Genomic DNA, 26,000 nt, shown 5'->3' with positions numbered 1-26,000 from the left:
CCCTGGAATATATTCTGACACCAGAATGGCCAAGAATAACTTCATTATCCATGAAGGTGACCACAAATCACATAAATACATCCTACCTAACCCAAAAAAGATGCATTTCTTATCCAAGTTCCCTTCGGCTACACCCCAAAAATGCTTGGCCACTCTCGTGCCACCTAAACTGAGGGGAAGTGTGACAGAATGCCAAGTGGATTGTAGCTAAAATGCCTAACTTTTACATAGTTTGTTTCCAATGTGAACATAGACTGTGGCCTCACGTAGTGCCCTGGGAGCGTCCCAGGCATGTGAGGGATGCTGAAGTTTAAGCTGTGTTAGCTTCACAGTAAATCCACCTCTGCCTGGAATGGAAATTCATCAGAACGCCTCAGGGTGAGAATGAAGTTTGGGTTCTTCTGTGTCCGTGTACACAGAAAACAGAAGCCTCTGAAAGAAAATATAACTACGCCTGGGTATTCCAGATGCCTACAAACAGAGAGAAGAGATTTTGTGGGGCATAAGATACCTTTCTAAACTTCCTCTTGTGGGGGCATATTTGCTTCTTGAAGGGCAAATATACTTACCGGGATGTGAACGGAACCAAAGCCCACATGAACCGTTCCAAGTTACTGAACCCAGGACAAATTGAATCCAAATATACAAATTTTTGTAGCGCCAGGAACCATGGCAAAGGTTGATTTTCTTTCCCTTTCAAAAAAATATGTTTTGCTTTCTTTCTCATAATGTTTTCATTAACTGTGTTTTTGAATTTTGAAAAGCTCTGTAGATATAGCTTGCATGATTTTCAGTCAAAAAATTGTTATTTATTTGAGTTATGAAAAAGTATCTTGTTTTCTTACAACTAAACCTAAATCCATCTCAAGCCCTCACAGCTGCCTGATAACTAAACAAGTACACAAAAACATCCATAAAAGTGTAGTTAAATTCAGTGATTTTGCAGTAATTTTTGGTTTCAACTCAATTGAATTCAAAATTTTTTCTCTCCCCACTCCTTGGTTAGCTCTGAGCTCTCTGTTCTCTCTGCTGGGCTTACACTTTATGGGGTATCCAGATAGGACGTTGGGCAAAGCATTCCTGTGCTTTCAGCCTCCAAACTGGGTGGTTGAGGTCCCATCAATTCTCAACTCCCCATGCAAGTCCCACTCTCAGGAACTTAGTTGGGCCAGCAAGCAGGAGTGCACAGACTCCTTTCTCTGGGACCTCTTTATTTGTTATTTATTATTATTATTTGAGACGGGGTATCCTTCCGTGTCCCGGGCTAGAGTACAATGGCATGATCATAGCTCACTGCAGCCTCAAACTCGTAGGCTCAAGTGATCTTCCTCCCTCAACTTCCTGAATTGCTGTGACTACAGGCACGTGCCACCACATCTAGATAATTTTTCAAAAAAATTTTGTAGAGACAGGATCTTGCTGTGTTGCCAAGGCTGGTCTCAAACTCCTGGCCTCAAGTCATCCTCCCACTTCATCCTCTCTAAGTGCTAGGATTACAGCTGTGAGCCACCACACCTGGCCATCTCTCTGGGACTTTCAAAAATGAGTGATCCAAGCAGCAGAATATGGCTCTGATACAGGGGCCAGTCTGATGTGCCTGAGAATGACACCATAGTGCTACAAACAATGTGTTAATGTGGAAATAGAGTTTATTTAATTAGACATAATACCTAACTGCAAAAATTTTAAAGCATTTTCAGTACTTAATCATGACTTCTTTTTATCCCCTTTTAATTATTTTTAGGAGATATTTAAAATCTATTGCAGTATTAAACCATTAAATGATAGACTGGATTAAGAAAATGTGGCACATATACACCATGGAATACTATGCAGCCATAAAAAATGATGAGTTCATGTCCTTTGTAGGGACATGGATGAAATTGGAAACCATCATTCTCAGTAAACTATCGCAAGAACAAAAAACCAAACACCGCATATTCTCACTCATAGGTGGGAATTGAACAATGAGATCACATGGACACAGGAAGGGGAATATCACACTCTGGGGACTGTGGTGGGGTGGGGGGAGGGGGGAGGGATAGCATTGGGAGATATACCTAATGCTAGATGACGAGTTAGTGGGTGCAGCGCACCAGCATGGCACATGTATACATATGTAACCAACCTGCACAATGTGCACATGTACCCTAAAACTTAAAGTATAATTAAAAAAAAAAAGAAAAAAGAGGAACAAATACACTCTTAAAAAAGGACAGCACCTCAATAAATAAATAAATAAATAAATAAATGAATAAACCATTAAATCTTGCAAACACCTAAATGCATAGTCATTAAACCCCAGGGGCCTGTAAGCAAAGCCATGTATTTTCTAAAAGTATGAAACCAGAACAATAAAATCCTCTTGAAACTTAAGTTGAGCAGAATCACCATTACATGAAGCCAAGTCATTAACTAACTCAAATCGAAGAACTCTTTCAAGATTATTCTGAGAACAGCGACACGGATGGAGTGCGTGTTTCATTTCTCTTCTGTGATATTCAGCCTCTCCACCCTTCCTGCCTGCTCTGCTGCCTCTCCTCTCACCTGTTTGCATCCCGCCCTCCAGGCTTCCCCAGGCGCTTGCAGTCTCCAGTGCTCTCTCCATCATCTCCGCCCTTCCTGGACACTCGGCTTGCCAGGCTCAGCCCTCTGCTTCTCCTTGGCCTTCTAACGCCAACTTACGCCACCTCTGAATCTTTATTTATTTATTTATTTATTTATTTATTTATTTATTTATTTTTTGAGACAGAGTTTCATTCTTGTTGCCTGGGCTGGCGAAAACTCGGCTCACTGCAACCTCTGCCTCCTGGGTTCAAGCGATTCTCCTGCCTCAGCCTCCCAAATAGCTGAGATTACAGGCACCCGCTACCACGCCTGGCTAATTTTTGTATTTTTAGTAAAGATGGGGTTTAACCATGTTGGCCGGGCTGGTCTCAAACTCCTGACCTCAGATGATCCATCTGCCTCGGCCTCCCAAAGTGCTGGGATTACAGGCATGAGCCACCGTGCCCAGCTGCCTCCTCTGAATCTTGTGCTGTTCCCATCCCTAGCAGAGCGTCTACCTTCTTTGGTCTGTTCCTATCACAACTTGGACGTGCTTCTGTTACGGCATGTATTTAATATAACCCCACACTAAAATACTTTGCTTAGATTTAGAGTAGGAGATCATTGAGAACACGGTCTTGGTCTTCATTTTCCTTTATTTCCCCAGTAGCTTTCTTGTTTTGCATAGGACCTCATGCCTGGCCTCGTGCACAACAAGGGCTTTATAAATGCTTGTTGAATGGATAGACGGAATGATGTGGCATGAACACGCTGGGTTTGCTTGTGATTACTTTGAGCCAGCTGGACATTTCCAGTTGAGCCAATCCTTTAATTCTTTTTATTTCCTGTTTCCTACTCCTCACCTGCTTATCCTAGGTCATTTTTATTGCCTCATTTATTCATGAAAGTTACTATATTTGGCCACAGTGCTGACTTGAATTTTCCATCATGATTATAAAATAAATTGTTCATAGGGAAGATAGATGATAGGTGTATGATGATTCATTATACTTTGTATATAATCAACCTATTTAAAGCACTATTATTACATACAGTTATAATATTAGTAGAAATCAAAGAAAAGTTTAAAACTTTATCCACATGCTGAACACCCAAACAAATCAATTTCTATTCTTCCCTGTTTTCTTTCAGTCCTTGCCTGTATACATATATAATTTGTATATACATTTACGTGGATGCTTTTAAGCATAGAAGCATCTTAACTCCCTTTCTTTCAGCTAAAATGCAATCACTTAAAAGTCCAGAAACCACCAAGATGCTGGTGTCCATGGTAATGAAGATGATGATGATGATAACTATTACTTATGGAGTTCCCCCTCCACGTCCCCCAGAACAAACTAAGGCTCAGCAAGCCTGAAAACTTACTTAGAGTCTCAAAACTAGTAGGATAACAATAGTAATATTAATAGTAATCACATCATTAATACTTACCTATTACTTTACTATGTGCCAGGATCCATGCTGAGCAGTTGACCTGCTTCGTCTCATTTAAACCTCAAAGCATCTCCCAGAGGAGAAAACTGAGGTGTAGAGAGGATAAGTAATTGGCCCAAGATTGCACTGCTTGGCAGAGCTAGGATCGATAAGCCCAACTTTTTTTTAATTTTGTTTTTAATTGACAAATCATAATTGTATATATTTATGATGTGATGTTTTGATACATGTATATATTGTGTAATGATCAAACCAGGGCAATTGGCACATCCATCACCTCAAACACTTATCTCTTTGTGATGAGGATATTTTTTTTTTTTTTAGACGGAATCTCCCTCTGTCGCGCAGGCTGGAGTGCAGTGGCTCGATCTCTGCTCACTGCAACCTCCACCTCCCAGGTTAAAGGAATTCTCCTGCCTCAGCCTCCTGAGTAGCTGGGATTACAGGTGCATGTCACCACTCCCGGCTAATTTTTTTTGTGTTTTTAGTAGAGACGGGGTTTCAGAATGTTGGTTAGGATGGTCTCAAACTCCTGACCTCGTGATCCACCTGCCTCGGCCTCCCAAAGTGTTGGGATTACAGGCGAGAGCCACCATGCCCAGCCGTGATGAGGATATTAAAGACTCTTATCTAGCTATTTTGAAATATACAATACATCATGTTAACTATAGTGACCCTACTGTGCAATAAACACCAGAACTTATTTCTCCTGCCCAACTGGAAATTTGAACATGTTCACCAACCTCTCCCCATTCCTTCTAACTACCTTCTCCAGCCTCTGGTAACCACTATTCTACTCTCTACTTCTATGAAATCAGCTTTTTAAGATTCCATATATCAGTCAGATCATGTGGTATTCTGTACTTGGTTTATTTCACTTAACAATGGTCCTCTAGGTTCATCCACATTGTCACAAATGACACAATTTCCTTCTTTTTTTTATGGCTGGATAGTATTCCCTTGTGTATATGCACCACACTTTTTTTGTCCATTCATTTCTTGAAGGATACGCAAGTCAATTCCATATCTTGGCTATTGTGAATTGTACTGCAATATACTTGGGGGTGCAGATAATCTCTTTAACATACCAATTTCATTTCCTTTGGATACATATCCAGAAGTGGGATTGCTGGATCATATGGTAGTTCTATTTTTAATTTTTTGAGGAACTTCCATACTGTTTTCTTTAATGGTTGTACTAATCAATAGTATGTGAGTTCCCCTTTCTCCATATTCTCTCTAGAAATTGTTACTTTTTGTCTTTTTTATAATAGTAATTCCAATTGGAGTGAGGTAACATCTTATTGCAGTTTTTTCTTCTTTTTTTGAGACGGAGTCTTGCTCTGGGTACAAGCGATTCTCCTGTCTCAGCCTTCCGAGTAGCTGGGATTACAGGTGTGCACCACCATGCCCAGCTAATTTTTGTATTTTTAGTGGAGATGGGGTTTCGCCGTGTTGGCCAGGCTAGTCTCGAACTCCTGACCTCTGGTGATCTGCCTGCCTCGGCCTCCCAAACGTATTGCAGTTCTGATTTGCATTCTCTGATGATAAGTAATATTGCACATTTTTAAATATGCCTGTTGGCCATTTGTGTGTCTTTTGAGAAATGTCTATCCAGGTCTTTTGCACATTTTAAATCACATTTTTTTTTTATACTGATTTGTCTGAGTTCCATGTGTATTCTGGATATTAACCCTTTGTCAGAAGCATAGTTTGCAGATATTTTCTTCCATTCTGTAGGTTGTCTCTTTGCTCTGTTGAGTGTTTCCTTTGCCATGCAGGAGCTTTTTAGTTAGATGTAACTTTTTAGTTTGCTTTTGTTGCCTGTGCTTTTGAGGTCCTAGCCAAAAATTCCTCACCTAGACCAAGGTCATGAAACATTTCCCCTGTTTTCTTCTAGTGGTTAATAGTTTTGGGTCTTACATTTAAGTCTCTATCCATTTTGAATTAATTTTTTATATGGTGAGAGATGGGGGTCTAGTTTTGTTCTTCTGCATGTGGATATTAAATTTTACCATTTATTGAGAAGAATATTCTTTCCCCATTAGTGTTCTTGGCACTTTTGTCAGAAATCAGTTGGCTATAGATGTGTGAGATTTAGTTCTGATTTTTCTATTTTGTTCCATTGGTCGACTTGTCTGTTTTTATGCCAGTACCTGCTATTTTGATCACTATAACTGTGTAGCACATTTTGAAGTCAGGCAATATGATGCCTCCAGCTTTGTTGTTTGCTCAAGATCACTTTGGCTACATGGGATCTTTTGTGATTACATATAAATTTTAGAATTGCCTTTTAAAAAATTACTGCGAGGGGCCGGGCATGGTGGCTTACACCTGTAATCCCAGCACTTTGGGATGCCGAGGCCTGCGGATCATGAGGTCAGGAGTTCGAGACCAGCCTGGCCAACATGGTGAAACCTCATCTCTCCTAAAAAATATAAAAATTAGCCGGGCGTGGTGGCACATGCCTGTAATCACAGCTACTCAGGAGGCTGAGGCGGGAGAAATGCTTGAACCCAGGAGGTGGAAGTTGCAGTGAGCCAAGATCGCACCACTGCACTCCAGCCTGGGAGACAGAGCAAGACTCTGTCCCAAAAAAAAAAAAAAATTACTCTGAAGAATGTCATTGGTGTTTTGCTAGGGATTACATTGAGTTTGTAAATTTCTTTGGGTAGTATGAATGTTTTAACAATATTCATTTTTCTAATCCACAAACACAGGCTGTCATTCAATTTATTTGTACCCTCTTCAATTTCTTTCATTAATGTTTTATAGTTTTCATTATAAAGCTCTTTCACATCTTTGGTCAAATTTATTGCTAGGAATTTTATTTTTTTTTGTAGCTATTGTAAATGGGATTGTTTTCTTGATTTCTTTTTTCAGAGAGTTTGCTGTTGATACATAGAAACACTACTGATTTTTGGGTATGGGTTTTGTATCCAGCAACTTTACTGAATTTGTTCATTAGTCCTATTAGTTTTTTTGGTGGAGTCTCTAGGGGGTTTTCTATTTATAAGATCATGTCATCTGCAAACAGGGATTTGACTTTCTCATTTCCAATTTGAATGCCTTTTATTTCTTTCTCTTGACTGCTTGTTCTGGCTAAGAATTCCCGCATAATATTGAATAGAAATGGTGACAGTGAGCATCCTTGTAGAGTTCCAGATCTTAGAGGAAAGGCTTTCAACTTTTTCAGGTTAGGTACGATGTTAGCTGTGGTTTATCATGTATGGCATTTGTTGTGTTGAGGTACATTCCTTCCATACCTAATTTGTTGAAGGTTTTATCATGAAGACATGTTGAATGTTTTCCAAAAAAATTTTTGTGATTGTTGAGAGAATCATATGGTTTTCTTCATTTGGTTAATGTCGTGTATCATATTTGTCGACTTGCGTCTGTAGAATCATCCTTGCATCCCTGAGATAAATCCCACTTCCTTGCATCCCTGAGATAAATCCCACTAGATCATAACAAAGAATATTTTTAATGTGTTGTTGATTTTTGTTTCCTAGTATTTTGTTGAGGATGTTTGCATCTATGTTCTTCAAGGATGTTGGCTTGCAGTTTCTTTTTTGTATGTATCCTTGTCATTTCATTGTTTCTTCTTCTCACTGTCTTCCTTTGTGGTTAAATGATTTTCTCTAGTAGTGTGTTTTGATTCTTGCTTTTAATTTTTAGCCTATCGATTATAGGTTTTTCCTTTGTGGTTATCATGAGCTTTACAGTAAACAGCCTATAGTTATAAACATTATTTTAAACTGATAAAAATTTAACTGTGATCTCAAAGAAAATAAATAAAAAGCAAACCATGTATGGCAACTTCATTTCCCTCTGCACTTTGAATTTTGCTGTCACAGTTTATATCTTTTTGTTTTGTCTATCTTTTAACAATTTATTATAGTTATTATGATTTTTAACCATTTTGTCTTTTAGTCCTCATACTAAAGAGATAGGTGATTTATACACCATGATTACAATATTGGAGTATTCTGAATTTGTCTGCATATTTACTTCTAACAGTGAGTTTTATATGTCCAGATTTATTCTTGTTACACATTAGCATCCTTTTTTTCCAGTTTGAAGAACTTCCTACAGCATTTCTTGCAAGACAGGTCTGGTAGTGATGAATTTCCTCAGCTTTTTGTTTGTCTGAATAGGCCTTTATTTCTCCTTCAATTCTGAAGGATAGCCTTGGTGGGTACAGTATTCTTGCTTAAATGTTTTTGTTTTTGTTTTTGTTTTTGTTTTCCCTTCAGCACTCTATATTTTCCTGCTCCCTTCTGGCCTGCAAGGTGTCTGCGGGGAAGTCTACTGCCAGGCATATTGGAATTACCTTATATACTATTTTCTTATTTTCTCTTGCTGCTTTCAGAATCCTCTCTTTTTGACCTTTTGAGTGTTTGATGCTATGTCTTGGGTTGAATTTGACTGGCGATTTTTTTTCTTTTTCTTTTTTTTTTTTTTTTTTTGAGATGGAATTTCACTCTGTTGCCCAGGCTGGAGTGAAATGGTGCAATCTTGGCTCACTGCAACCTCCTCCTCCTGGGTTCAAGTGATTCTCCTGCCTCAGCCTCCTAAGTAGTGGGGATTACAAGCACCCATCACCACACCCAGCTAATATTTTGTATTTTTGGTAGAGACAGGGTTTCACCATGTTGGCCAGGCTGATCTCAAACTTCTGACCTCAGGTGATCCACATGCCTTGGCATCCCAAATTGTTGGGATAACAGGCGTGAGCCACCACGCCCGGCCTGATTGGTGACTTTTCTGCATGGATATTTATATCTTTCTTCAGGTTTGAAAAGTTTTTTTTTTTTTCTTTTTTGGTTGTTTGTTTTTTACGGAGTCTCGCTCTGTCACCAAGCTGGAGTGCAATGGCGCAATCTTGGCTCAATGCAACCTCCACCTCCTGGGTTCAAGTGATTTTCCTGCCTCAGCCTCCCGAGTAGCTGGGACTCCAGTCGTGTGCCACCATGCCCAGCTAATTTTTGTATTTTTAGTAGAGACGGAGTTTCACCATGTTGGCCAGGAAGGTCTCAATCTCTTGACCTTGTGATTCACCCATCTAGGCCTCCCAAAGTGCTGGGATTACAGGTGTGAGCCACTGCACCAAGCCGTTTTTTTTTTTTTTTTTTTTTTTTTTCCGAGAAGGAGTCTCGCTCTGTCATCCAGGCTGGAGTGCAGTGGTGCAATCTCAGCTCACTGCAAGCTCCGCCTCCTGGGTTCATGCCATTCTCCTGCCTCAACCTCCCAAGTAGCTGGGACTATAGGCGCCTACCACCATGCCTGGCTAATTTTTTTGTATTTTTAGTAGAGACGGGGTTTCACCGTGTTAGCCAGGATGGTCTCGATCTCCTGACCTCGTGATCTGTCTGCCTTGGCCTCCCAAAGTGCTAGAATTACAGGCATAAGCCACTGTGCCCAGCCCCCTTTTTTTTTTTTTAATTATTTCTTTGAATAAGCTTCCTACCCTTTTGTCTTTCTCTCCTTCCTCTTGAACTCCAATAACCTAAATATTTGCTTTTTTGATGTGATTCCACAGATTGTATAAGTTTGAGTTTTTCTTTTTCATTTATTTTTCTTCTTTCTCTTATGACTGTATATTTTTAAATAGCCTGTCTTCAAGCTCATTGATTCTTTCTTCTACTTTATCACTTCTGCTTTTGTTGCTCTTGGTTGGCTTTTTTCCCTTCATTCATTGTAGTTTTTCAGCTCCAGAGTTTCTGTTTTTTTATTATTTAATGTATCTGTTAAATTTATCTGATGAATTTCTGAATTGTTTTTCTGTGTTTTCTTGAAGTTAGTGAGTTCTTTAACATGGCTATTTTGAATTTCTTGTCTGTCAGATTAAACATCTCCATCTCTTTACATTCTATCACTGTGCCTTGCTTAGTCCATTAGTTAAGGTCATAATTTCCTGACTGTTCTTGATAATTGTAGATGTACGTTGATGTCTATGCATTCAAGAGTTAGGTATTTATTCAGGTCTTTGCAGTCTGGCTTTATTTGTGCCCATCCTTCTTCAGTGAGCCTGTCTAGAAACCTAAGTGGATTGACTGTTGTCAGAGCCTGTGACACCTGCAGCCATTTAAGCACTAGAGGGAGCCATAAGCCCAGGCCTACTACAAGTCTCACAAAGACTCCAAGGTTGGTTGTTGCAGTGTCCTGGTTTGGATGGACCTGGGGAAGACTTAAGGAGTGTAATCAGCCTTTGTGGGAAGGCTGGCCAGGGAACAAGTATAGAAGCCTGTCCCATTGGCCCAGACAGGAGCAAACTTCCTGGCATATCCCTGGATAGGTGGAACCATTCCCTGACTGCCGTGACAGGGGCTGGAGTTGAGAATGGGCCCCCTCAGAGTTTGCTGTTGGAGACTGGTGGGCAAGCCTGCCCCAGTGGCACAGATATGTATGCTACCATTTTTCCGCATGCACAGGGGAGTTCCCAGTGAGAGGGGCTGTAGCCAAGACTGGGCTCCCTCAGAATCCACTGTGAGAAAGAAGCTGGAAAACATGCCCCAGTGGCTCAGATGTATGTGGACAAAGTCCAACTCTTAACCAAGGATTTTAAACTGAATTTGGAATTCCTCTTACTCTAGGGCTCAACTCTTTTTAACTTTTCCTCACCAATTCAATGAAGAGGAAAAATTTATTTTTGTTAAGATAGTCTAGACCAAATCTGAAATTAAAACAGTAGTAAGTAGTTTGGGGAGTTTTAAATAAGATTCAAATTTATAATTTATTAAACAGATAAGTTATATACACACTATGCATATTTTAAACTTTTTATCAGAGAGGCCTAGATCTCAGATATTTCACTTGACTGAACTTAGTGTCTCTTCTTGCTTTTTTTTTTTTAGCGATTTATCAATTTATCATCCTGAAATGTCACAATAATTTAAAACTTCTTAAAAAGAGACTTGATCTTTAATAAAGCTCTGCTACTTTGTTATGCGGATATTATATAGAATCTCATTGCTCTTAAATTCATGACCTTGCTTTCTGATATAAACTTAATATGCAGAAGGCTGAGTTGGTATTTAATTACTCTCTCGACTTTTAATCAAAGCATCTCTTTATTTCGCCTTTCCTTTAGTGCTGTAAAGCATGAAGTGTACTTTGATGGATTAGGACTGAATGAACAGGACTATAAAAGCCTTCACTGGTTACCCAGCTCCATTGAAGACAAACAAGAAGATGCAAGGAAAACTGATACCTGAAGGCTAGGGTTAGCCCAGTAAATGGATTTCCTGAGAGGAAAATATGCAAAATAACAAAATGACTGTCTTTCTAGAAGTAGCCTTTTAAAAAGCTAAATTTGAATTTGCTGAGATGATTTAATAAAATGCAGCTGGCCAGCAAAAGTAGACTCAGTGCTTTCTTAGAGTTGCACCAGTCCTGTAATTTCTGTATCTTGTTCGGTGACAGGCAAGAGCTATTGACATTCGGATTTCAAAGAGATGAAATGGCCTTGCTTGTAGGTTCTCTTTCCCTGAATGAATAATGTCAGCAGTGTAATTCTGGATAAATAGAAGTCTGATACCAGTTGACAAGCAAGGCAATTTTATTTATGTTTCTGGTCATATGGGTCACATAGTAGGATAGAGAGTCAGTAAGCCTCTCAAAATAGAGTAGGTTTGATTCATACATAAGAGGATACAGTGGGGAGAAACCAGGGCTCATTGAATAGGTACCACATATGAGGCAACATCCTTGGCTCAAGGAGAACAAATGATGATGAATAAGATTTAGCTCCAGCCTTAAGAAATGTATTTATACTCTAATGGAGGAGACTGGCACAAAAGCTGATGATTTCTATATGTTTTTTTTTTTTCCTTGAGATGGAGTTTCGTTTGTTGCCCAGGCTGGAGTGCAATGGCTCGATCTTGGCTCACTACAACCTCCGCCTCCCAGGTTCAAGAGCTTCTCTTGCCTCAGCCTCCAGAGTAGCTGGGATTATAGGCATGCACCACCACGCCCAGTTAATTTTGTATTTTTAGAAGAGACAGGGTTTCACCATGTTGGTCAGGCTTGTCTCGAATTCCTGACCTTAGGTGATCTGCCCGCCTTGTCTCCCAAAGTGCTGGGATTATAGGCGTGAGCCACCACTCCTGGCATATGGTAGTGTTTATTAAGCCCTGCACTATTGAGATTGTAGGCTGGATAATTCTTTGTTGTGGAGGCTGTCCTGATCTGTAAGACGTTTGCAGCATCACTGGCCTCTACTCACTAGACATCGGTAGTACCACCGGCACAGTTGATGACCAAACATATCTCCAGATATTGTCCCACATCCCATGAGGGGCAAAATTGGTCCAGTTGAGATCTGGGGTGGTAGTGTTGTGACAAAGGTAAGTCTAGGATGCTCTGGGAAGTAAGGAAGGATGCCCACATGGCCCTAGAGGAAGGTGGGAGGTCAGGCAAGGCTTCCTTGAGGAGGGGGCACTGTTCTTATGTGGAAACATGAAGGGTGTGAGCCATGTGGAGCAAAGGATCAGCATGAACAAAGGAGTGGCATTATGAAATGCCAAGGCGTGTGTAGGGGAGCCAGCTGCTACCTCAGTACTGCTGGGATATCAAGTAGGTGTGTTAGAGGTGAACGGTAAGGCATGAGGTTGTGATGCAAACATGCATGTAACTATGGTCTGCATGGACAGCCTGTGGACACAGGTGTGTCAGTGGATGGTCCATAAGCAGTGGGTTGATGGGAACAGTCTTCTAGAACATTCTGGCCACAATGGGAAGGATGGATTACTGTGGCTGGTAACATGGCATCAGGACCCTTTTGTGCTGAGCTACTTGCTTTACCTGTGTCATTCCATTTAATCCTCACAATAGGCCTATACAAAGGAGGCACAATTATCCCCACTTACAGAGGAGGGCATAGCAGGGCCGAGCAGGTTCCCTGAGAAGGTGCAGGTGCTGAGGTCTTCTTTTTTTCTTTTTTTCTTTTGCCTTGAGATGGAGTCTTGCTGTGTCGCCAGGCTAGAGTGCAGTGGTGCGATCTCAGCTCACTGCAACCCCTGGAGAAGGTGCTGAGGTCTTCTCTTAAAGATAAAAGAGCCTTGGCTTGTCTGACAAAACTTTTTTCAGTGAGCTGCTGTGATGGAGGTCAAACCAGGGATCCTGTGGTCAGCCGTGAACAGGATGTAGGAAGAGTCCTCTGGAGGGACTTGTAAGCAGATAAGTATACAAATAGAGTAACACAGAAGCAATTAAAAACAAGCAGGATATTCAAGGCCCTCTTCATTGTTCTTTTCTCACCTGAAACTTCCATCAGGGCCCAAATGTTTGTTCATTTCAATGAACATTGATCGAGTGCCTACTGTGTCCTCGGGATTATTCCAGGGCTCTGAGGGAGACAAGGGGTTTGAAATAGAATTGGCCTGACAGCAAATGTGAGCCGAATGAACAGAGTGAGATAGTAAACAAACTGAGGACAAATGATTTCCGAAGAGGATCTTGACTTTCAGAGAGAAGCATTTCAATTCAGATCTCTCTCTAAGAACCTGCCTCTAAGCATCTTGCACTCTAGAGAAGCATGTTTGCCCCTTGGAATAGCTGATTGAGGTGTAGTGTGGTCAAGAGGAAGGTTATAGGAGAGGAAAAGGACCAGGCTTGCCCTGCTGGTGAAGGTGCTCAGCCCTTGAGCACCCAGAGGTGGCCGTGGAATTGACATTTCCTTGGGATCTTCAGGTATTCTTGCTATGTATGAAACCATGCACTATGTGTTCTCTGTACAGAGTCATTTAATTCCCACAGCAACCTTACATGATGGGTATTATTATTACTATTTTGAGATGGAGTCTTACTCTTGTTGCCAGGCTGGAGGGCAGTGGCACAATCTCGGCTCACTGCAACCTCCGCCTCCTGGGTTTAAGCAATTCTCCTGCCTCAGCCTCCCGAGTAGCTGGGACTACAGGTACATGCCACCATGCCTGGCTAATTTTTAGTAGAGAGGGGGTTTCACCATGTTGACCAGGATGGTCTTGATCTCTTGACCTTGTGATCCGCCTGACTCGGCCTCCCAAAGTGCTGGGATTACAAGTGTAGCCACCACGCCCGTCCTATGAATGGGTAGTATTATTATCTCCACTTTATATATGAGGAAACAGCACGGACAAGCTAAGTAGCTTGCCCAAGGTCACACAGCCTTTGACTGAAATTTCCAGGATTGAAACCCAAGATGGTCAGGCAACCAGAGCTTATGACATTAACCACTAGGTTATGCTGCCTCTTGCTGCCGTGTCTGTGTGCTAGAAGGCTGTGGGGTGCTCTAACTGGAAAAATAATTGGCCACCTTACTAAGAAAAAATTGTGCAGAGGAAGACAGGTTTCCATGTAGTAGAAAGAGAACCACAGTCAGAATCAGAAGACCTGAGTGTTGATTCTGATGCTGGTAGTAATTGACTTTGCAACCTGGAGAGTCATTTAACTTCAGTGAGGCTCAACTTCCTCATAGTTAATATGAGGTTAATAATATCAATCTCCCAAGTATTATTTGTGTCAGATAGAATGTATGAAAGTGTCTCAAACAGCTCCTAGCGCTAAGGTTTTGCATGGGAGATGAATGGGAGATAAATGAGGGATGCTTCAGAGTTACAGGTTTGATTGGGCTTAAAGAAAGTGTAAAGTTCATAAAGAAGGACAAAATCAAAATCAAACACATGGAGAATGTTCTCTGAACGACTCCAGGGGCATGTGTGTGTGTATGTGTGTAATGGCTACCATATACTATCATTGATTGAGTTCTTACTCTGTCCTAGTACTATACTATGGGCCATATGTCATCAATAACCATGATTTAGGGACTTTTTAAAATGTGCTTTGGGTTTTACTATTGCATGCATTTCATAGATGCTTAACCATGGACCATTCTGAGCTACAATTGTTTAATATAGCTTCTCTGCAGATCTCTGCAAAACCTAGCAACAGGCTGTGTTTGATGTAAAGATGTGGCAGCTCAGAACACATCACTCGTATTTGCTCCCCCTCCTGATGCTCCTCCCAATGTCTCCCTCATTCTTGCTTACCCACAATTGTGCTCCTTAATAAAATATTAGCCCCATAAGCTTTTGCCTCAAGCTCTGCTTTTGAGGAAACCTAGGCTAAGGCAGATTTTGAAAAAAAAAATTTTTTTTTGGTAAAGGAAAACAGAAGCCAATATGCATAGGTAAAAGATCTAGCTTTATATATGCAAAATGTTAACTGGGTTATCTCTTTTCATACTTTTCTATATTTCCTATTTTAATTATTATTATTGAGATAGTGTCTCGCTCTGTTGCCTGGGCTGGATCCAGTGCAGTGTGCGATCATGGCTCACTGCAGCCTCGCCCTCCAGGGCTCAAATGTTCTCCCCACCTCAGCCTCCCTAGTAGCTGGGACTACAGGCATGCACCACCACGCCCAGCTAATTTGTGTATTTCTTATAGAAATGGGGTTTCACCATGTTGCCCAGGCTGGTCTTGAACTCCTGGGTTCACGTGATCTGCCTGCCTCAGCCTCCCAAAGTGATTACAGGTGTGAGCCACTGCAACTGGCCTATTTTAAAATTTTTGAACAGTAGAAAGTTTATTTTGATAAACTATTTAGAGGTACACATTTCTTTCTTCTGAAATTAACAGATGTGATGTACAGACATAAGCTGAAAAGTCATAGTGAGAATAAAAAGTATTCTTTCCTGTACATATTCCATTAGGGTGAATTCAGGAGTAGCTTCAGATGTTTTCATAACCTACTATTTTATACTCTCATTATTTCAGTTTTATATTACTTAGGTTTAAAAAAATAATCCATATTGATTTTCCTATGTTGGAGCAATCAGTTGGAACATACAGCAATGCAGTAAACACGTCAGGCATATTAAATGCATTTCAATTATTCTGCAGGCTCCTTAGGTTTTAAAGATAATCACATTACTTACAATGCCCTGGAATTTCAAAAAATTGTCCAACAGTGTTCTGAGAGTTATTTCAAGCTGCATTCCATTCAGAGAGCCCTGAAAAGTCTCTTTTGGTAAAGGTCAAATGTGTGGTCTATACAGTATAGAGAACCCTAAAGCCAACATTTCCTTGTTACTGTTTATTCCCCAGGACGAACATTAAAGTTACAAAAATGAAGGCTGTCTTGGATTTTGCATACTTTCACCAGAAAGGGGGTTAAATGTGACTTTCACTTTCTCACAAGTGGCCTCATCTGTAGTGAGAATCAGACTGGGAGAGTGGGAAGGGGCTCTCGGCCATTATCCCCTCCAAATGGCCCATTTCATAGAGGAGAAGACTGAGACCAGAGACAAGGAACGTCCTCTCAGAGAACTACGTGCTGACCGGATAACTGACAGTCACTGAGTGGGCAGCCTTTACATTTCAAAAAATTAGAAGAAACCAAGTCAGCTAGTGACTCAGCTCATCCATTTGATATATGAGAAACTCTCTGGAGAAGACCTGAACTGTTTTTGGAGGCGATAAATCCATCACTCTGAAGTTTTCTGGAATGATAGTTTAACTTTTGCTCTTCCTGGTTATGCTGGCATAGAGTAAGCAGGGTTGGTATCAAGCTCTGTAGTTATTTCTTTCTTTCTTTCTTTTTTTTTTTTTTTTGAGACAGAGTCTAGCTCTGTTGCCCAGGCTGGAGTGCGGTGGGACAATCTTGGCTCATTGCAACCTCCACCTCCTGGGTTCAAGCAATTCTCCTGCCTCAGCCTCCTGACTAGCTGAGATTACAGCTGTCTGCCACCATGCCCAGCTAATTTTTTGTATTTTTAGTAGAGACAAGGTTTCACCATGTTGGCCAGGCTGGTCCCGGACTCCTGACCTCAGGCGATCCACCCGCCTCAGCCTCCCAGTGCTGGTATTACAAGCATGAGTCACCGCCCCCAGCCCTGTGTAGTTATTTCTATGCATGGAGTAATGTAGTCATTTTTTGACCTGTGCTTCCTCAGTCCTACACCCTGGCACTTGAAAGCAAGGGGCTGCGTCCTAGCCAGAGTTGCTTTGCTTCTCTACAGAGATAAGACCAGCGTCTTCTTGTGGTTCCCAGCCTGAGCTCTGTGCAGACCAACTGGGATTGAATCCTGGTTCTACCATTGACTAGTTACTTGATTTTGGGGAAGTGAGTTGATTTTGCATAAGTAACTTTACTTTTGTCTATCTTCCTTTCCTCATCTGTAACATGGAGATAATTTTAATACCCATTCTGCATAGAAAGTGAGGCGTACAGTGACTTTTACATAAGTGAACATCTGATGAATATTGGCTATTGATAAGTGCTCAAGAAATATTTATTAGAAAAAGTGTATTAAGGGGAAGAGAGAGAATTGCCACAAGAAGAAAGTTGTCGATATTTTTCTCAAACCATCCCAGGTCCTGCAATTCCCCACATTTCAAGTACTCTAGCATAATTTCTCAGGCTCATGGAAGGAAGGAGGAAGCACAGCTAGCTTTTTTTTTTTTTTTTTTTTCAGCAGAACCATATGAAATTTACATATATACGGCATGGCCTGCTCCAAAAACTTACAGTCTAAATTTAGCCACATTGCTCCCACGCCGGCCACCACAATTGATAACTAGAACACTCAAGGGCCCCATAAAAAGCACGTGCAAAGTCTCCACCTTTGTCTAGAATCCCTGGGGCTGACTCAGTCAAAGGGGTCAGATCTCTTTCCAATGGCGTGCGGAGAGAGAAGTGGCCTCCCCTTGTTTTTAACTCCGCTGCTCCTCCTGCCCAGATCCTGCGCCCTGGATGCGGATGGACTTCCAGGCTCCCCAGGCAGCACCCAGCTAGGACCCAGTGACAACTCTTGGGTTGGTAGCAACAGCCCTGTGAGGTCAGGATCCCAGGAGCAGCAGGGGTCTCCAGGATATATAGCAGCAAAAATCTCACCCTTCTAGGCCAAACCAGCCCTTGCCACGGGCCACAAGCCCTTTGCTCAGAACCTAGGTCAGCTCCTTGATATCCCTTGTCCCCTTAATCACTACCTATTTTTAGGATTTTTCACCTATGCAGATGTGTGTCCGCCTCCTCCCCAACTATATTAGTTTGCCAGACCTGCTCTAAGAAACTGGGTGGCTTAACCAACAGAAATGTATTTTTCTCACAATTCTGGAGACTGGAAGCCTGAGATCAAGGTGTTGGTTTCTTCTGAGGCCTCTCTCCTTGGCTTGCAGGTGGCTGCCTTCTCCCTGTGTCTTCACTTAGCCTGATTGCCAAACCCAGCGCCTTCTGAGATACTGGGGGTTACAATTTCAGCATACGAAATTTGAGGGCAGGGTGAGGGGACACAGTTCAGCCCATAACACCAACAATTAACTCTGCAAATTTAAGATGTAAGTTAATTTTTTTAATTCAAGAAAAAGACAGGGAGGCCGAGGCAGGTCCACCCGCCTCGATCAGGAGGTCAAGACCATCCTGGCAAACATGGTGAAACCCCGTCTCTACTAAAAATACAAAAATTAGCTGGATATGGTGGTGGGTGCCTGTAATCCCAGCTGCTTGGGAGGCTGAAGCAGGAGAATCACTTGAACCCGGGAGGCAGAGGTTCCAGTGAGCCGAGATCGTGCCACTGCACTCCAGCTTGGACGACAAGAGCAAAAACTCCATCAAAAATAAAAGAAAAATAAATAAATAAATAAATACATAAATAAATAAATAAAAATAATTAAAAAGACAGGGAGGAGAAGAGAGAGGGAGAGAAAGAGAACGGTGTGTAGCGAGGGGGGCCTCATCATATGCTTCCAGGACAATAGGTGGCCCGTGTTTACCATACTAAGGTGGCCACTCAAGTGACTGTTCAAACACTTAAAGTGCATCCTACTAAATACAGAAGGTCTCTGTAAGACACATGAGCCCAGAGCTTCTCTGGATGAAATAGGAGTGAGGGGTTGAGATCCCCCAACAACTCCCTTCTCACTAAATCACCTCTGACAAGCACAGGATAAAGACCTTTGACCTGGAAATTCCAGGTGTCCGGGCTGCTTTTGTTATCTTTTCACAAACGCACAGTTCATCAAGGTTTGGAACAGGGACCTATGATATCATCTGATGATCTTTAGCTTTGGAGACATAACTGTCACTAGCACCCAGCCCAGTTTCACTGTAAAGTTGTCTGGCTGAGCTCCCGCAATCCTGCCAACAGCCGGTGCTTGTGTGGCCTGCTCTGTTCTTCCATTTTACTTCTTTTTAGAGATGGGCTTGTTAATCACCCTGCTCAACTGTGATACCCAAGAAAAGCTGAGAGAGTAAAGTTATATGCAGCCTTCCTGTGACCTGTTTGCATGTACCCAGTCAATAAAACTCAGGCAGAGTGACAGTGACAGCTGCCTTGTGGCATTCAGAGGGAATTGAGCAGTTTAGCAGCCTCCTGGACAAGTATATCATTACAGCCCAGCTGCTAAGAAAGAAAACACCTAAACCCTGGGGAACAGGCACAGCTTCTGCAGCCACCCAGGGACCTGTCTCGGATACCTGCAAGGCCTGATCAAGACTCTCCTGGCAGCTTTCTCCACACTAGGACCTCCTAGTCACAAGTTGGTTCTCACCCTGACGCACACTCCCTGCCTGCAACAGCCTGGCTTTTAGCAGCTGAGAGGACACGGTCCCTGCCTGGGAGGTGGCAGAGGAGAGTGACTAGAAGGGAAGGTACAATGGGGGCCAGGCAGTCAAGGGCCAGCTCCAAGGATAAGGGCCCCAAGAGGATGCTGTTCACGGGGAGGAGACAGAAGTTTTCTCCGTGGGACGATGCCCTGCTCTCGGGAAGGGACCCGCGGTCCCTGCTGAAGCGGGGCATGCACCACGTCAGCTTCAGCCTGGTCACCAGAGGAATGACAGACATCCCCGACTTTCTGTGGGGCTTGTCCGAGGTCCAGAAACTCAATCTGTCTCACAACCAGCTTCGGGTTCTCCCTCCCGAGGTGGGGAAACTGACCCGGATCGTGGTCCTGAACTTGTGCGGGAACCGCCTGAAGAGCCTGCCCAGAGAAGTGAGCCTCCTACAGTGCCTCAAGGTCCTGTTTGTCAACATGAACTGCCTGACCGAGGTGCCGGCCGAGCTGAGCTTGTGCCGAAAGCTGGAGGTCCTGAGCTTGTCGCACAACTGCCTGTCCCAGCTCCCTGCAAGCTTCGCTGACCTCTCTAGACTGAGGAAGCTAAACCTCAGCAACAACTTCTTCGCGCACATCCCCATGTGTGTGTTTTCCCTGAAGGAACTGATTTTCTTGCACGTGGGCTCGAATCGCCTGGAAAACATCGCTGAGAGCATCCAGCACCTGGCCAGCCTGCAGATCTTCATCGCAGAGGGCAACAACATCCACTCCTTCCCGAGGTCGCTTTGCCTGGTCACCAGCCTGGAGCTGCTGAACCTCAACAACAATGACATCCAGACCCTCCCGAGCGAACTCCACCTGCTGTGTAGACTGGTGAGGATCGCCTGGAATCCCATGGACAAAGGGCTCCACATTTCCCACAACCCTTTATCCAAGCCTCTGCCGGAGCTGGTGGAGGGGGGCCTGGAGATGCTCTTCGGCTACCTGAAGGACAAAAAACACACCTGACCTGGGTCCCGGAGGCCTGGATGGGAGGCAGCTCATCTGGACTCTGTCAACCGGGGTACTTCTCTCGTCTCAGTTTTCTACTCTCATCCTTAGTGTCTGACAATACTTTTGTTAATATTTGCTAAGTCGCTGTTGAACATCCACGTTAAGGAGGTGTTTGTTTTTAACTCTGTATGTTCTTAATAACCTCTGGAATATCACGTTCATCTCATCCTAAACATAAATTGAAACAGGGGGTTGGTTTTCCCCAAAGAGAACTAACAGTTCTGATTCTTCTGAGGAGCAGTGAGATTCAGCCCTTGGGAGAGTGGACACCTAACAGGTCTGAATTCAATGTAATTCAAAAGGCAAATATTTGCTAAGCACTGTGTGCCAAGTACAGTATGAGGTGCTGAAACCTGGTTTCAGATAGTTTCTGCCCTTGAATCAGCAACCTGTGGCCAGGTGGCGACGGCAAGACACATTCCTCCATCAGCCTCCGTGAAACATTACTTGGGACCAAAAGGCAAACCACAGTGGGCTCTGTCCCCAGTGACCAAAAGAGGCAGAGCTTTCGCCTTGAGTTCTGGGGGACAATCATAGGAAATTTTTCTTTCATGTGGCTACAGAGGAATAACCAAGCCACTCATGCTTATGTCTGGTGGTGAGTAAATGGGTAGAAGGATGGCTTTCAGATATTAAATATGAACTGATCTAATGTGTATTTCAACCTTCCTTCCCAGTCCTCTCCCACTCATTGTCATGTCCTTGAACTTCTTTGCTAGACACTAGGCAATCATCAAATGATCCCATTTTAATTTCACTTCTCCATGACTACATCTGCCCTCTCAGAGATAAACTACTAAATGGGATAATTTGACCAACAATGACCAAAAGGCAGAAAAGAGGGGAAAGACATAGACAAGTCATGCAAAAAAGTAATCACCCTTTTACAATTTGGAGGAGGGTAATATTGACTTTCCCATGTTAACGTTAAAAAAAAATGAGTTTAGTGACATTTAAAAGCTCCTTGGAAAAAAGTCTCTATAAAAACACGAAGCTTGTTTTTTATTTTAAGAGTACACAGCTGTTAGTGAAATACAGACACCAGGGCAAGCAGTGACAGAGTTCCTGCACCAAAGGTCACTGGACCTCAGTGCTCTGGCAGCAGCCAAGAGCCACACGGCATTAATATTGGTTTAGAGCTAAAGAATCAGAATGAAAAGATGACACTGAAGAAAATCAAGTACCTTCAGGTCTACAAAGAGCCAATTGTTCTGATTTCTTGGCACATTTGTCTGCAAAATTATAGCAAACGATACCAAGACTTAGCATTTGGGGTTGCTGCCAAGACTTGTATAACTTCTCAGTATTCCTAGTTTAATTCAATTTAACTTATATTTATTAGCACCTTTTCCAGTCCGGACACTGGGCGGGAAACCTGACAAGAACAACACCTGCTCCTCCTACCACAGAGCTCCCAGGTTGGAGAAGGAGACAGACCCACGTGGTTTCTACAACGTGCAGCAAGATGTGATCCCTGCTCAAGAAGGATACAAACAATGGGCTGAGGCAAGAATAACACACTATAGGGTGTAGACTAGACTGAGCTCCAAAGTCTCAGTAACCAGAGAACAGTAAGCAAATAGCACAGCTGGGATAAATCAGTCAACCCCTTCATTCCCTGCAGCCATCAAACCCTAATTCCTCCCCACCTCTGCACTCGCCTGATTTGGAAAGAGCAGCGGAGTGTTGAGGCAGTGGCTAGCTCATTCTCAGGTTCTGAGCTTAGGCAATTTTACTGTGAAAAATACTTGCTTTTTCTAAAAGCTGTTCAAAGGGGGTCCGTATAGCTTATTCATAGAGCAAGTGATTTTTTCCCAACAGACCCCAATTCAATTTTCCCACCCGTAAAAGAAGGAAGCCAATTTCTGCTATTATCACCAGATACCATAGTTCCATTAGCACATTTGTGCATGAGGTCTTCTGTTGAACCATTGCACACAGACCTTACCGGTATCATTTGGAGGCAGCTAAGGAAGTCTCCTCCAAATTCCCCCTCTAGCAGCAACTGGAGACCTGCCTATCCCTGCCAGGCACATCCAGGCACACTCCAGAATCCTCCCCCATGTTAGCTTGTTGCAGGCAAGACTATTTAAAGACATCAGTGGAATTCTCACTTGACCTCCTGACTCAGTGGGGAATGGTAGGGCCAGGCTTCCTCCGCAGAACCTGGTAGGTCACTTACTGCAGCCTTGGCTGAAGCACACGCAGCTGTCAGACAAACACTAGCAAGTGCCAGGATCATGCCCATGAGTGTCTGCTGCTGAAGAACCACTTGGGCTCACGCTGAATTTCCATGACCTTGCTGTGGGCAGAGACGCAGGCGAGGACAGCAGCACCGCACTTGTCCTGCTGAGCAATCATTTTATTTCCTCTCCTAGCCTTTTCAGTCACTTGATCCCACAGTAACTCTACTCCAGGGAAAGAATGTGACCATATTTTGAAGGTGACCCAAGAGCTCATTATACTTTTTATAAGAAAAAAAATGATATCAATTTGGTTGTCAGCTTCCATTGGTGTCTTTCAAAAGTATAGTAGCAAGGTTTTCTTTGTTAACACTCAGCATTGAGGAAATCATAAAAGTGGAGTAGTTGCCCGATGTGCTTTAGATATTGATTCTTTGTGAATACTCCTTTTTATTGATAAAGGGAAGTGCTGAGCACAAAACTGGTTAATGTGCTTAGTTATTCAAAATGTGAACGTGGAAAGAATTTGATATAACCTTCAGTGTCTTCACTGTCAAATCCTATAGTTTGCTGACTGATTGTGAAATGCTTCTTCCTTATCTGTTGTATTTTGAATACTGCCACATTCAAGTAACTCCAGGTATTTCTAAAGCTTCTGAAATCAAAGCACTGAGGTGACTGGATTAGCTGCGGAGTATACTTAGCCAAAGAATACGAGCTAATTGGGTGCTTGATGTGGGGAGCTGGCTGCTCCTATTCTTGATGATGTTTTGGTTTTCATGTCACTTGGCTCTCAGTATGGAGGGATCTCAGTGTGTGTTCAGAAGCACCTTTCGAAACAGTTGCAGCTTACAGGCATACAATTAAGAAGAAATCCTATGTTCATAGGAAAGGAAGACGACTGTGAAAAGACACATCTGTTCAAGGAATAATATTGCTAAATGCATAATACTGCAGGCACATGAGAAAGAAAAATGTAGTCATTACTTAGCTTGCTGACTTAATAAATGGTTAACAGAGAAATGCACTCCATTCTTTGGCTTTAGTTAATAGACTGCCTTTCTGGAGTAAGGAAAGAGAACGACTTCATGACTGCACCTGGATTTCACAGAAAGTCATGCTTGTGCTGGAAAGAGATAAAAGAGGGAATGCTGTCACTATTTGTACAGACGCATTAAACTCAACCTTTTTCTTTTGGCAATGAATATTGCATTTTGAAAGTGTATTTCATATGGCTCAAAGCATATACTGAATATGCATTTTGAGGGCCATTCATTAAAAACAGAGGAAGATTAAAGGAATGTGGGCTCAGCTACCGGAACGCACATTCAGGTATTGACACCTGAGATTATTGGGGAGACGGAGGCCCAGAGGCTGGACTGGAGTGTATTTCTCATATGCTAGGGGGAGTCCCCTGTCTAGATGGAGTCCCTGAGATTCTGGTACAAATGGTGAAAAAGAGAAGATGAATTCAGGAAGTGGTCTAAAAAAATTAAAGCTGCTAAATTAAGCCACTATGAAGATTCTAAATACTAAATTATGGCATTATGATCTACTACTGAAGTATCCAAATGCTCTTGATTTTCTCATTCCACAAAAGAATTATTTTCAGTACTCTGTAAGATATATTTGAGAAACACAAAATACCCAGCTAGTGTGCAATGAAGTACCAGTACCCTTGAGGTAATGTCTTAGTTGTAACTAATCCAAGAATACCAGAATACAACCCCTTCCTATATTTCAAGAAAACAAAATAAAATTAAGAGGAACATGAAAGTTATTGTAAACAATAATGGGAACAGTCTTGACCTTGTTGAGAAGAGAACTTTCTACAAGTGTTTCTTTTAAGTTTCCTGTCTAGTTACATGTTGAATCCAAAGCATTACTGATTTTTTTAAAAAAGAACAGCACAGTAATAAAAAGAGGATGCAAGGAGGGCTCATAATGAATTTGTAAGAGCTTAGGCATCATTAGGCAAGCATAACCGAAAGCCATTAGCATGAACCTTGCTATGCAGATTTTTTTAGTAGTGCCATAGGAATCTGCTTGCAAGGAGAGAGCTGATTTCCTATATGCCTCTAGACTCACTCTTTATTTCAGCACAGGACAGAAAATAAAAGGCAAACTGGAGTACCATCAGGGTATTTCTTGAAACTCTTTTTTTTTTTTTTGGAGATGGAGTCTCACTCTGTCACCCAGCCTGGAGTGCAGTGGCATGATCTCGGCTCAACGCAATCTCCATCTCCCAGGTTCAAGCGATTCTCCTGCCCCAGCCTTCTGAGTAGCTGGGATTACAGGCGCCCACCACCATGCCTGGCTAATTTTTGTATTTTTAGTAGAGACGGGGTTTTGCCATGTTGGCCAGACTGGTCTTGAACTCCTGACCTCAGGTGATCCGTCTGCCTCAGCCTCCCAAAGTGCTGGGATTATAGGCATGAACCACCGTGCCCGGTGAAACTCTTAAGAGAAACATAGATTATGAAAACTATAAGGCGATACAAGCTTTGAGGGTGTGAGCTGTAGCTGCTGACGGGACATCACTTACTCACCCATGTTCTTTGGTCTTGAGTGACTTGGGTTCCTCAGAGGTCAGGTGTGCCCGGACATGGCACTGTGGGGAAGTCTCTGTCATCTTCCCGTCTCCTAAAGGTCATGTCCACCACCCTATGTATGCCCGGGGGTGGTGGCTCAAATGATATTTGTTGTGGCAGATTAATCAAGAAGATTAAGAAGAGGCTCTGCGAGGTGGTGGGAAAGCTCTGAGCTGAGAGCAGGCACATGGATCACATGGCGCTTACTGTGCATATGTGTCCTGAGCCTGAGCAGGTGACATCGGGACAGGATGATGGGACGGGGGCAAAGGAGTGAGGCTCAGCTAAACACGATGCAATCCTGTGACAGCCCTGCCTGAACAGATGTGTAGACAAGTGCAAAGGCGTTTAGGTGAAATTATGGGATGGCAGAGATGTGGCATTACTGCAATGGTGTGGGGAATGCACAGTCCAGCATGACAGTTACAGACATGATGCTTCCTTTGTTTTGCTTTGTCTTGAAGGGAAATTTGTGAATCCCACAGTCTCAGAGCAGGCTGCTTTATAACACCTTTGTGACATCTGCCCTTTTCATTTTTCTTTTTTCTTTACCAAAATCTAAGAGGATAGGCAAGCACATGGAAGGAGTCATGATACCTGGAGACACTGTGTGTCCTGGCTTCGAAAAGCGTTCC

General features: G+C 42.6%; 1 protein-coding gene across 1 annotated transcript; it reads left to right on the top strand.

Annotated features, from left to right (window-relative positions):
- Nucleotides 1-19,590: 19,590 nt before the first annotated feature.
- Nucleotides 19,591-20,546, top strand: LRRC30 (leucine rich repeat containing 30). The gene has a single exon (XM_003817912.4). It carries the CDS (start codon nt 19,641-19,643, stop codon nt 20,544-20,546), a length of 906 nt encoding a protein of 301 aa, XP_003817960.2. The 5' UTR covers nt 19,591-19,640.
- The last annotated feature ends 5,454 nt before the right edge of the window (nt 20,547-26,000 follow it).

The sequence above is a fragment of the Pan paniscus genome, chromosome 17 (genome assembly GCF_029289425.2).
Source record: "Pan paniscus chromosome 17, NHGRI_mPanPan1-v2.0_pri, whole genome shotgun sequence".
NCBI lineage: Eukaryota > Metazoa > Chordata > Mammalia > Primates > Hominidae > Pan > Pan paniscus.
Note: the sequence above shows the minus strand (reverse complement) of the source record. Positions and strands in the feature narration are given on the sequence as shown.